This window comes from Terrapene carolina, unplaced genomic scaffold (assembly GCF_002925995.2).
Source record: "Terrapene carolina triunguis isolate 2854851 unplaced genomic scaffold, T_m_triunguis-2.0 Scaffold392, whole genome shotgun sequence".
In the NCBI taxonomy this organism is placed as follows: Eukaryota; Metazoa; Chordata; order Testudines; family Emydidae; genus Terrapene; species Terrapene triunguis.
The window spans coordinates 1-12498 of NW_020664743.1; the positions used below are offsets into that span (position 1 = coordinate 1).

Sequence of the window (12498 nt, forward strand, 5' to 3'; positions counted from 1 at the left end):
ACATTGAGTGTCAATCCCATGGGAAAACTCCAGTCAACTTCAATGGGCTCAGGACTGGGTCCTTATTCAGGAATAGTGCAGAGTCTGGAATATTCAGCCAGCCTCCACTGAAGTGACATCACATGCAGGAAAATAACTAAACAAGTGTAGACAAAGCCTGCTCCCTTCCCCCACCCATGCACAGGTAAGCCATAAAGTAGCAGCTAACGGAGGCTGCTCCAAATAAACCAGTAATGTCCACTTCCAGATAACAGTTGTGGAATCTCATGCTGGGACTGGAGCAGGGAGGTTTTTCCAGATATAAGTCTCCACTTTTCCCTCCAGACAAAGCTTCTGGACCCTTTCCCAGGTAATATGGAAGGGGAGCGTTCAGCTGTTGTAACCAGCACAGGTTGTGCCATGTTTGTCTTTCTTCCACAGGACAGAAGCGACTTTGTCTGTACAAAGTGCAAGCTTGTCTCCATATTGGAAGAGAAGGTTCGAGGTCTGGAGAAACAAGTATCGACCCTGCGTTGCATAAGAGAAAATGAAGATTTCCTGGACAGACATCAGGATATGTTTCTACAGGCACAATGTTCTGAAGAATCAGAGCAGGCTCTGCAGTGGGGACAGAGGGAAGGTGAAGAAATTTGGCAGCATGTGACCTCCAGAAGAAGAAAGAGGAGCCTCCATGTACCAGCAATGGAGATACAGGTGAGCAACCGTTTCCATGTTCTCTCCAGAGGTACTAATGTGGAGAGTGGAGTAGATGATACATCTGAGGGAAGGGAGCAGAAAGAGACTCCACTGATTGGAAGGCATGAGATGCACTGTCCTAGGGATGGGTGTTCTACGACCACCACTACCAAGAGGAGGAGGAGGAGGGTGGTGGTGGTCGGGGACTCCCTCCTCAGGGGGACTGAGTCATCTATCTGCCACCCCGACTGGGAAATCCGAGGGGTCTGCTGCTTGCCAGGAGCTAGGATTCACGATGTGACGGAGAGACTGCCGAAACTCATCAAGCCCTCGGATCACTACCCCATCCTGCTTCTCCACATGGGCACCAATGATATTGCCAAGAATGACCTTGAGTGGATCACTGCAGACTACGTGGCTCTGGGAAGAAGGATAAAGGAGTTTGAGGCGCAAGTGGTGTTCTCGTCCATTCTCCCTGTGCAAGGAAAAGGTCTGGGTAGAGACCGTCGAATCGTGGAAGTCAACGAACGGCTATGCAGGTGGTGTCGGAGAGAAGGCTTTGGATTCTTTGACCATGGGATGGTGTTCCAAGAAGGAGGAGTGCTAGGCAGAGACGGGCTCCACCTAACGAAGAGCGGGAAGAGCATCTTCGCAAGCAGGCTGGCTAACCTAGTGAGGAGGGCTTTAAACTAGGTTCACCGGGGGAAGGAGACCAAAGCCCTGAGGTAAGTGGGGAAATTGGATACCGGGAGGAAGCACGAGCAGGAGCTCACAAGAGGGGAGGGCTCCTGTCTCATACTGAGAAAATGGAACGATCAGCGAGTTATCTTAAGTGCCTATACACAAATGCAAGAAGCCTGGGAAACAAGCAGGGAGAACTGGAAGTCCTGGCACTGTCAAAGAACTATGATGTGATTGGAATAACAGAGACTTGGTGAGATAACTCACATGACTGGAGTACTGTCATGGATGGATATAAACTGTTCAGGAAGGACAGGCAGGGCAGAAAAGGTGGGGGAGTTGCATTGTATGTAAGAGAGGAGTATGACTGCTCAGAGCTCCAGTATGAAACTGCAGATAAACCTGAGAGTCTGTGGATTAAGTTTAGAAGTATGAGCAACAAGGGTGATGTTGTGGTGGGAGTCTGCTATAGACCACCAGACCAGGGGGATGAGGTGGATGAGGCTTTCTTCCAGCAACTAACAGAAGTTACTAGATCACAGGCCCTGATTCTCATGGGAGACTTTAATCACCCTGATATCTACTGGGAGAGCAATACAGCGGTGCACAGACAATCGAGGAAGTTTTTGGAAAGTGTAGGGGACAATTTCCTGGTCCAAGTGCTGGAGAAACCAACTAGGGGCAGAGTTCTTCTTGACTTGCTGCTCACAAACCAGGAAGAATTAGTAGGGGAAGCAAAAGTGGATGGGAACCTGGGAGGCAGTGACCATGAGATGGTCGAATTCAGGATCCTGACACAAGGAAAAAAGGAGAGCAGCAGAATATGGACCCTGGACTTCAGAAAAGCAGACTTTGACTCCCTCAGGGAACTGATGGGCAGGATCCCCTGGGAGAATAACATGAGGGGCAAAGGGGTCCAGGAGAGCTTTCTGTATTTTAAAGAATCCTTATTGAGGTTACAGGAACGAACCATCCCGATGTGTAGAAAGAATAGTAAATGTGGCAGGCGACCAGCTTGGCTTAACAGTGAAATCCTTGCTGATCTTAAATACAAAAAAGAAGCTTAGAAGAAGTGGAAGATTGGACAAATGACCAGGGAGGAGTATAAAAATATTGCTCAAGCATGCAGGAGTGAAATCAGGAAGGCCAAATCACACTTGGAGTTGCAGCTAGCAAGAGATGTTAAGAGTAACAAGAAGGGTTTCTTCAGGTATGTTAGCAACAAGAAGAAAGTCAAGGAAAGTGTGGGCCCCTTACTGAATGAGGGAGGCAACCTAGTGACCGAGGATGTGGAAAAAGCTAATGTACTCAATGCTTTTTTTGCCTCTGTCTTCACGAACAAGGTCAGCTCCCAGACTGTGGGCAGTGGGGAGGAGGTGACCAGCCCTCTGAGAAGAAAGAAGTGGTTCGGGACTATTTAGAAAAGCTGGATGAGCACAAATTCATGGGGCCGGATGCCAGGGCCACCCAGAGGATTCAGGGGGCCTGGGGCAAAGCAATTTCAGGGGCCCCTTCCATAAAAAAAAGTTGCAATACCATAGAATACTATATTCTAGTGGGGGCCTGGGGCAAATTGCCCTACTTGCCCCCCCCCCTTCCCGGGCGGCCCTGCCGGATGCGCTGCGTCCGAGGGTGCTAAAGGAGTTGGCAGATGTGATTGCAGAGCCATTGGCCATTATCTTTGAAGACACAAGGTGATTGGGGTAGGTCCCAGATGACTGGAAGAAGGCTAATGTAGTGCCCATCTTTAAAAAAGGGAAGAAGGAGGATGCGGGGAACTACAGGCCAGTCAGCGTCACCTCAGTCCCTGAAAAAATCATGGAGCAGGTCCTCAAGGAATCAATTCTGAAGCACTTAGAGGAGAAGAAAGTGATCAGGAACAGTCAGCATGGATTCACTAAGGGCAAGTCATGCCTGACTAACCTAATTGCCTTCTATGATGAGATAACTGGCTCTGTGGATAAGGGGAAAGCAGTGGACGTGTTATTCCTTGACTTTAGCAAAGCTTTTGATACAGTCTCCCACAGTATTCTTGCCGGCAAGTTAAAGAAGTATGGGCTGGATGAATGGACTATAAGGTGGATAGAAAGCTGGCTAGATCGTCGGGCTCAACAGCTAGTGATCAATGGCTCCATGTCTAGTTGGCAGCCGGTATCAAGCGGAGTGCCCCAAAGGTCGGTCCTGGGGCCAGTTTTGTTTAATATCTTCATTAATGATTTGGAGGATGGTGTGGACTGCACTCTCAGCAAGTTTGCAGATGATACTAAACTGGGAGGAGTGGTAGATATGCTGGAGGTAGGGATAGGATACAGAGGGACCTAGACAAATTAGAGGATTGGGCCAAAAGAAATCTGATGCGGTTCAACGAGGACAAGTGCAGAGTCCTGCACTTAGGACGGAAGAATCCCATGCATTGCTACAGACTAGGGACCGAATGGCTAAGCAGCAGTTCTGCAGAAAAGGACCTAGGGGTTACAGTGGATGAGAAGCTGGATATGAGTCGACAGTGTGTCCTCGTTGCCAAGAAGGCTAACGGCATTTTGGGCTGTATAATTAGGGGCATTGCCAGCAGATCGAGGGACATGATCATTCCACTCTATTTGACATTGGTGAGGCCTCATCTGGAGTACTGTGTCCAGTTTTGGGCCCCACACTACAAGAAGGATGTGGAAAAATTGGAAAGAGTCCAGCGGAGGGCAACAAAAATGATTAGGGAGCTGGAGCACATGACTTATGAGGAGAGGCCGAGGGAACTGGGATTGTTTAGTCTGCAGAAGAGAAGAATGAGGGGGGATTTGATAGCTGCTTTCAACTACCTGAGGAGGGGTTCCAAAGAGGATGGAGCTAAGCTGTTCTCAGTGGTGGCAGATGACAGAACAAGGAGTAATGGACTCAAGTTGCAGTGGGGGAGGTTTAGGTTGGATATTATGAAAAACTTTTTCACTAGGTAGGTGGTGAAGCACTGGAATGGATTACCTAGGGAGGTGGTGGAATCTCCTTCCTTAGAAGTTTTTAAGGTCAGGCTTGACAAAGCCCTGGCTGGTATGATTTAGTTGGGAATTGGTCCTCCTTTGAGCAGGGTGTTGGACTGGATGACCTCCTGAGGTCCCGTCCATCCCTGATATTCTATGATTCTATGAGAGGTAACAGAGCCAGAGGAAATTCAATTCAGTGCTAACTCTTCGTTGGGGATGGAAGAGCAACAAAAATGATTAAAGATCTAGAAAACATGAGCTATGGGGAAGATTGAAAAAACTGGATTTGTTCTGTCTGGAGAAGAGAAGGCTGAGAGGGGACATGATAACAGTTCTCAAATACATAAAAGGTTGCTACAAGGAGGAGGGAGAAAAATTGTTCTTCTTAACCTCTGAGGGTAGGACAAGAAGCAATGGGCTAAAATTGCAGCAAGGGCGGTTTAGGTTGGACATTAGGAAAAACTTCCTAACTGTCAGGGTGGCTAAGCACTGGAATAAATTGCCTAGGGAGGTTGTGGAATCTCCATCATTGGGGATTTTTAAGAGCAGGTTGGACAAACACCTGTCAGGGATGGTCTAGATAATACTTGGTCCTGCCTTGAGTGCAGGGGACTGGACTCGATGACCTTGAGAGGTCACTTTCAGTTCTGTGATTCTATGGAATATGGGTGACCATTTATAATATTATGGATACCAATATTACAAAATTGCAATGAATCTTACAAGATATGCCATGTATGATATCAGTCAAAAAGTTATGATTTGCTAAGTATGCTAATTTTGTTTATAAGCATGTATCATCTTTGCATCGTGCATTATAAATGTGTGATATATCTGTGCTGTGTTTCTAGGTGACACCCCCAGACAGATTGGCATCAGCACTATACAGTCTGTTTGATGGCCCATCAAGGGTAATCAGCTATACCAGTGTTTCTCAAACTGGGGTCCGCGAGGGTACTCCAGGGGGTCCACAGGCCCCCCTGACCAAGTCCTCCACCTCCCTCCCAGTGCCTTCTGCACGCTGGGGAACAGCTGTTCAGTGGCATGCAGGAGGCGCTGGGAGGGGGAGGGGCGGGGATAGGGGGCGCTCAGGGGAGGCAGTGGAAAGAAGCAGGGAAGAGGAGGAGAAGGGGTGGAGCGGGAGCAGGAAGAGGTGGGGTGGGGCCTTGGGGGAATGGATGGAATGGGGGTGGGGCCTCGGGCTGAGCGGGGGGGTTGGCAGTCTGTGAAAATTTTTAAATCAAAATGGGGATCCTTGGGTTGCTAAAGTTTGAGAACCGCTAAGCTCTACAATGGACCCATTGAGAGAAGCGAGGGGCTATGCCTATGAGTCAGCAGGACATGTAGGGACATGCCTATGGACAGGGGACTCTAAGTATCTTTCCATGCCCATGTGCTGTGAGCTAGTGTTTGGGACAGAGGAAGTACAAACCATATGGAAAAGGATATAAAAAGGCAGCTGCATCACCTCCATATGTCTTCAATCCTGCATCTCACCTCTGCAGTAACTTCTCTACAAACGGACAAAGGTCTGATAGACCCCCTCTAAGCTTTGGGTGTGTTCCAGAGGGACTTTACAAGCCAGCAAACTCGCCAACACGGCTATGAACCTGATATATGGACCTTGAAGTCATATGTATCAGATTGCTCTGATCATTTAACAGCTCTCTTCTCTTTTTTTTCATGTAAATAAAACCACTAGTTTTAGATACTAAAGGATTGGCTGGCAGTGTGGTATTTTCCACACTAATCCAAACTAATATTGCCCTGGCAATGTGGCTGTCCCTTTGGGGATCAGAGGAACATTTTGTTAAGTGAATAGAGTTTTAAGTAACTTCTCACTTTACAGGACCTGTCTGCTGTTTGGCAGCCAGAGACTGGAATGCAATAAAGGGGGCTAAGGGATTTCTTTTTTTCAGCTTCTCGATAACCAGTGTGGGGGATCCGGAGCACAGATTGTGACTGGTTGGTGATTCTAACTACAGAGTTAACCACCAGTTTTAGGGGAATCTGCTCTCCTTTTTGCAGCCTGCCCTGACCACAGATTATACTCTGAGGTTCCTACTCAGCATTCATTCCGTCAAAATTCCCACTGATTCTACCTGAGTCAGGAGCTCAGAGTCCAGCCCTTTGATCTGAGTCTGACAGTGAGATACCTCCACTCCGGTGTGACCCATAAGGAGTGCGAAGCTGGAGAGATGGTCACAGCTGCAGACGGTGTGAGTGCTGTTCGTGTGCAGAGCGGTGCAGCCATCCTTAGCCCAGGTGCCTTTCCCAGCTCTGAATTTCCAGTAAACACAGCGAACCACTTCCTCCTCTTTCTTTGCCTGGAAACAAAAACACCCCATCATCATCCTCACTGGATCATGGGGACAATACTGTTTCTTTTGTCACACATCTCTAATAGACAATAAGAAACCTGAAGTCACCAACGGCTTCATGGTTCTCATTGTGCTGCACGTAACAGCCATTTGGGACTTCCCATTGGCAGTGGAAATAAAAAGCGAGATCCTCCAGCTCCAATAGCACAAGGCCCTGATCCTAGAGCTAAAGTGGTAATTCCCATAACTCTCAGCACTGTAGGGTCTATGACACACAATTGTGCAATTCCATTTTGAGCCAGGGCTGCCGGGGGGGGGGGGCAAGTGGGGCAATTTGCCCCAGGCCCCGGGCCCCACAGGGGCCCCCACAAGAATATAGTATTCTATAGTATTGCAACTTTTTTTTATGGAAGGGGCCCCCGAAATTGCTTTGCCCCGGGCCCCCTGAATCCTCTGGGCAGCCCTGTTTTGAGCCATTAAAAGGCATTCACACACCCGCCCACAAATACCCACATGCACTCTAGCAAGTTCCTTACTTCATCAAAGAAGGCACCATCTCATGCTGTTTCCCTGAACTCTGCTATCTATAGGGCAGAGATTCCCAAACTGTGGGGTGCGCCCCCCTAGGGGGACATAGACGAACCTTCTGAGGGACATGACAGGTCCTGGGTCAGCCCCCATGAGGGGCGGAATGAGAGTACAACCCAGCCCCTCCCCACCCTGAGCTCTGCTCTGGTCCCACCCGTAGCCGCATCCCTGACTTCCAGCCCCATGTCTGGGACCGTCCCCAGTCTCAGCATGGCTCCACTTCCAGCCCCAGCCCCTTACGGCTCCATTCCTGGCACAGGGCCCAGGCTGGGAGCAGGGGTGGGGCTGGGAGCGGAGCCGCACCTGGCCATGGGCTCAGTTGCTGGCCCCCACCACAGCCCGGCTGCTGCTTCACTCCCAACGTCAACCTCGGCTCCCGGCCATGGCTCTGGCCCTGCTCCCGCCCCCAGACCCAACCCCGCTGCGGACGCAGCCTCAGCCCCCTTACCCCTGTCTGTGTCCTCTCCCCCTGCCCCCGAACCGTGGACTGAACCCAGCCCCAGCTCAGAGGGAGAGGTGTGGACAGGGTAAGGGGGGGTGATCCTCAAAAGTTTGGGGACCACTGCTATAGGCAGTTGCTTTCCAATTATTCCTGCTCTAAGGGGTGAGCCAGGCACAGTTGTTACTTCTGAGCGTTTTACATGATGAATCATAACCCAATCAGGCCTGGTGTGAACCCTATGTAACGTCCTCCAGCAAAACAGCCCCCGTGTCAGGACTAAAGAAGCTCCCTCTGTTTCTCAGATAACTGTTTCTCAGTCCAGAAAGGCAACAGAACTCAAATGCCCTGCAGGAGACGCACCTTTTAAGTGACCAACTGGAGCCCCTGGCACAGAGCAAAGTAAAAGGATCTACACTCACCTGTCTATGGCGCAGGGTGAAGTTCACAGGTTTGGAGAGGTTCATGAGCCTCCGAGCTCCGACAGCCCCACTCACCACCCTGGAATTCAGGTGAAAATTCCTCAATTTCTCATCAGCCATTAGATCTCCCTCGTTGAGAAATCTCTTGTCAATTATGGAGTCCAGGGTGGAGTAAGAAATAAAAGCAACAGCCCCAGAATCTGAAAACATGAAATGATGCCTCATCATAGAGCCAGGGACACTGAGACAAAGAAAGAGCAAGCCAGGTGCCAAAGATCACAGTGAGTGTGGGGCAGAGCTGGGGAAAGAACCCAGGAGTCCTGGCTAGCAGTTTGAGCTTTAACCACTAGACATGTTGCCTCCTCCCTCTTCTTCCACAGAAGCACTTCTGTGTTGGAAACATTGGTGTGCACTATGGGAGTGTGATTCCTAAAGTGCACTAATGTACATTAAAGCACACTTGGGAACCTTTAGTGCACACTAGTAGGGTCTATACGGACCCATTAATGCACAGTAGGTTAGTGCTCTTTAGAAATCATACCCCCATACTGCACATTATCCAGCTAGGTAGACAGTCCTAGGTGAAAGGCACTGAGGTGAAGCCGTAGTTTTTCTTGGTTAGGAGAGGCAGAGGGGTTGGTTAGTGAGGAGCTTTCCCTGGTGATAAAGAATTAAGAACCAGTCCCAGTTAGGTCATACTGGCCTGAAAATCAGAGTAAAATTGGTAAATAGTATCCTGGTTCCATTCCAGGACGTCACACATATCAACCTGGGGCCTAGCTGGGCTCATCATCAGGACATCATGTGTTGGGCCAACGGATCTCTGATCTTTCCATTCTCTGGACCAATTCATATGCCTTCTCTCTCCTCCCTGCCCCTCCCACTGCTCGGTTTTCATGCTGCAGGACAACCAGGAATGAAGGGCTCTGCAGAGCTCAACGGCCTGAAAAACACTGGCTCAGCCAACAAGGTCCACACCAGTGTCAGAGGCAAGCAAGCCAGCCTGGGGCAAGAGGAAGGGGAGAACTAGGGCTGGGGTTTGGTGTCTAGTTAAAGGGGTGAGTGCCTGGGAAGCACTAGGATGGTACCTTCTGTGGCTGCTCTGGTGACTGTATCGCAGTGAATGTCCATTGTCTCCTCCTGAGCTCTCAGCCTGAAGACCTCATCACAGGGACCAGCGGCCGGGACAACGAGGAGTGTCTCGATAGCTGGGGAGGGAAATGGCAAAGCCTCTTGCAGTAAGGGCAAGGCAGGTTTGGAGCTCCACTCTCTCTGAATCCCACCACCCCCTCCCCCTTTCTCCTCACCTCCATTTCTCTGTGTTTCCCTGAGCCCCTCTGGCTGACCTTCTATGATCCATCATCTGTGTGTCCCCATGAAGATGCCACTGTGCCAAGAGGCAGAAGGCAACTTCTCCCTGCTGCCTCACCTCTGCGCTTTAGCAGGGGAAGCAGCAAGAAGGGGTTTTGCTGGGGGAGGGAGTGAAAGGAGGACACAATGGCAGCTGCCTGTGGCGACAGGAGATTGGCATTGCTTTTAAAACCCTCTCAGGCAGCTGCCATTGCTGCAAAGCCCCAGGGCTGGGTTTATGGCTGGCGGGTAGCATAGGCCCGGGAAGGCTGTGCCTCCCCAAACAGCCTGGCATGGCCCCGCCCATGCTCCGCCCCCAGACCCCCTCCTGCCTGCTTCCAGTTCCCTTCCAGCTCTTCCGTGGATGAGAGGCTGGGGCAGGCAGGCTGGGGCAGGCAGGCTCCAAGGCCCAGGGCTGGGAGGGCTGGGGTTGGGGTTGGGGCCATGCCACGTCACACTGCCTGCCCATCCGCCCGGCGCTGGAGTTGGGGACGATCTGACTGCCCGGTGCTCCAGGGCTGGGGTAGGGGTGCCAGTGGAAGAGAGGGGGTGGAACAGGAGGGATGGGCCTTGGGCAGAGAGGGAGGGGCCGGGGTCTAGCCTCTCTAAATGGCTGATTCACCTGCCACCCATGGCTGTGTTATAAACCCTGAGAGAGGCTGCAGTGGTGTTCTGTGTTGAAAACAGTATAACCCACTATCTCACAGCCTCCACGAGGCGATGTGGGAGCCTCCCATCCTCCTCACCCATAGACTCTGTTGTCACGGTCTGGGTCTTCATCTCCGGAGACATCAAAGCAGCTGTCAGTGCAGTCAATTCCACACTCTGCAGGAGGAACGTCACGGTGGAGGCAATTTCCCTCTTGTTCTCGTTCCCACCAGTACTGAGGGTGAAGCTATTCAGGAAGGAACCAAAGGGGCCAGCAACTTCCTGAGATTGGGAAAGGAAACACCCTGAGAATGAGGGAGGATTTCAGTGGTTCATGACCCACATTCTTCAGACTCCCAGGGGAACAATGACCCTCTTAGGGACATATGGGTTCATAGTGACCTTCCCCACTCAGAGGGACTGCAGCATTCTCAAAGAGGGAGCCCTTTACAGAGCGAGTGAGGCTACTGAGGCTTGCTCAGGACTCCACAGTAGGCTGAAGCCAGGGTAAGGCTAACGCCCTTTGTCATTCGCTCCTCATCCCTGGTCCCTTCAGTGTAGGTGCCAGAGAACATTGCACCAAATCAGCAGGCATCTAGGTTCTCTCTGTGTTACCCCCAGAAGGAATTTGGATCTTCCTAGGACCAGTGGGGACAGAACCCAGATCCCCTACCACTTAAGCTAGAGAGCATGCACATGCGCACACACACCCCTTTTCTGAAGAGCAGCTACAATTTCCCCCAAAGTTAGACTGCTATTCCAGTGCTCAGGGCACAAGTAGGGGCAGAACCTCTGACCTGCAGCGATACTGCTCTGTCCTGGGTACACATGGTCTCCAAATTCACTAAGGTTGAATTCATGAAGGAGCAAAATTCACTGTTGCTGCCCTGCAGAACAATCAGAGGAAATGGATTATTTCTGCAACCATGGAAATGCCACCCACAATTAAGGTTAATGGTTCTGCAGAGCAATGTTGCTTTGACCTCTGGCTGGCTGGCTGTCCCACTAAAATGCCTACAGATTACGACATGTTAAGGCTAAGTGTGGTGAAGCCCACAGACACGCTGATATTTCACATAGTATTGAAGCTTTCATTCATATTAATGAATTTCTCCTTCCCTTCCTCACAGGGGTTTGTAAGGATTATTATCCTCCTTCTACAAGTGGGGAACCGATGCACAGAGAGACTGAGAAAATTGCCCAAAGTCACACAGTGAGTCTGGGGCAGAGATGGGAACCGAACTCTGACTTCCTGTATCTCTGGCTGGTGCCTTAACTGCAGAACTCTGATGTACAGTGGGGGCGTCACACACCTAAGCATGATGCGGTCGAGTTTTCAAAAGCACTTGGTGTTGGACTGATTCTGCTCCCACTGCAGTCAGTGGTAAATCCTGGATAAGCAGAGAATTCTCAAGCTCAAAGTTTTGTGTGTACTCTTTGTGAAAACCCTCAGAGCCCAAATAAACCCCTTCCACGTACCTGCAGAAAGACATCTTTGCACATCTCCATCTGCTCTTGTATCTGTGGAGTCTCAGTCTGGCATTTAAAGGTAACATCTAGCAACAGAAAGAGAGGCAGGACAATTACATCAGGTCAACATCTGCAGGGCTAAGGTTTTCAGAAGTGTCTCGTGATTTGAGACCTCTTAAAAGGGCCCTGACTTTCAAAAGTACTGAGTACTCACCCTCTGAAAATCAGGCCCCTTTAAGGTCTCAGGTTAGGCAACCAAAATCACAAGGCAATTTTGAAAACCTTGGCCTAAGTGACACACTAAGGCCACACACACAGGGATTCTAGGACAGAGCTGGGAATGGAAGCTTGATCATTTGAGTCCTAGCCTAGCATTTTAGCCACAAGGGCCATCCTTTCTTCCTACCAGGCAGGGCTGCCCGGGGGGGTGGGGGGCAAGTGGGGCAATTTGCCCCAGGTCCCCGGCCCCGGAAGGGCCCCCACGAGAGTATAGTATTCTATAACTTTTTTTTATGGAAGGGGCCCCTGAAATTGCTTTGCCCCAGGCCCCCTGAATCCTCTGGGCGGCCCTGCTACCAGAATACAAAGTTGATGATCTACTGAAACCCAGCAAGTGTTTTCTCCCTTTAATTCCACTGATCCCTTAAGCCCTGTCTATCTCACAACTTTCAACTGAGTCTGTAATCAGTTAGCAATACATTCGGCCCTAAAAGCCTGGTGTGTGTCCACACATCACCTGGTTAATACTCACTTAAGCTTTGCTTGTGTAGCTCATTGATCAGTGTGTGTTATGTGTCCTCTAGGATGGTTCACCGAGGGTCTGGTTCTGCCACAGCTCCTAGCTATGGGAGTTCATCCCTCAGCTCAAACAGTAGGGGGTCATGCAGTTACAAGATCATGGGTTTGATCCTTGGTGATAACCAAGATGA

At 50.3% G+C, this 12498-nt stretch overlaps 1 protein-coding gene across 1 annotated transcript; it reads right to left on the reverse strand.

Annotated features, from left to right (window-relative positions):
- Positions 1–6433: 6433 nt before the first annotated feature.
- Positions 6434–11593, reverse strand: LOC113407791 (adhesion G protein-coupled receptor E3-like; the record flags this gene model as incomplete). The annotated part of the gene is made up of 6 exons (XM_026658041.1): positions 11579–11593; positions 10897–10986; positions 10198–10381; positions 9190–9309; positions 8102–8301; positions 6434–6658 (listed from the first exon to the last, which is right to left on the reverse strand). Coding segments are annotated over exons 2-6 (792 nt in total), but the record flags the coding sequence as incomplete, so codon positions are not given.
- Positions 11594–12498: the final 905 nt, after the last annotated feature.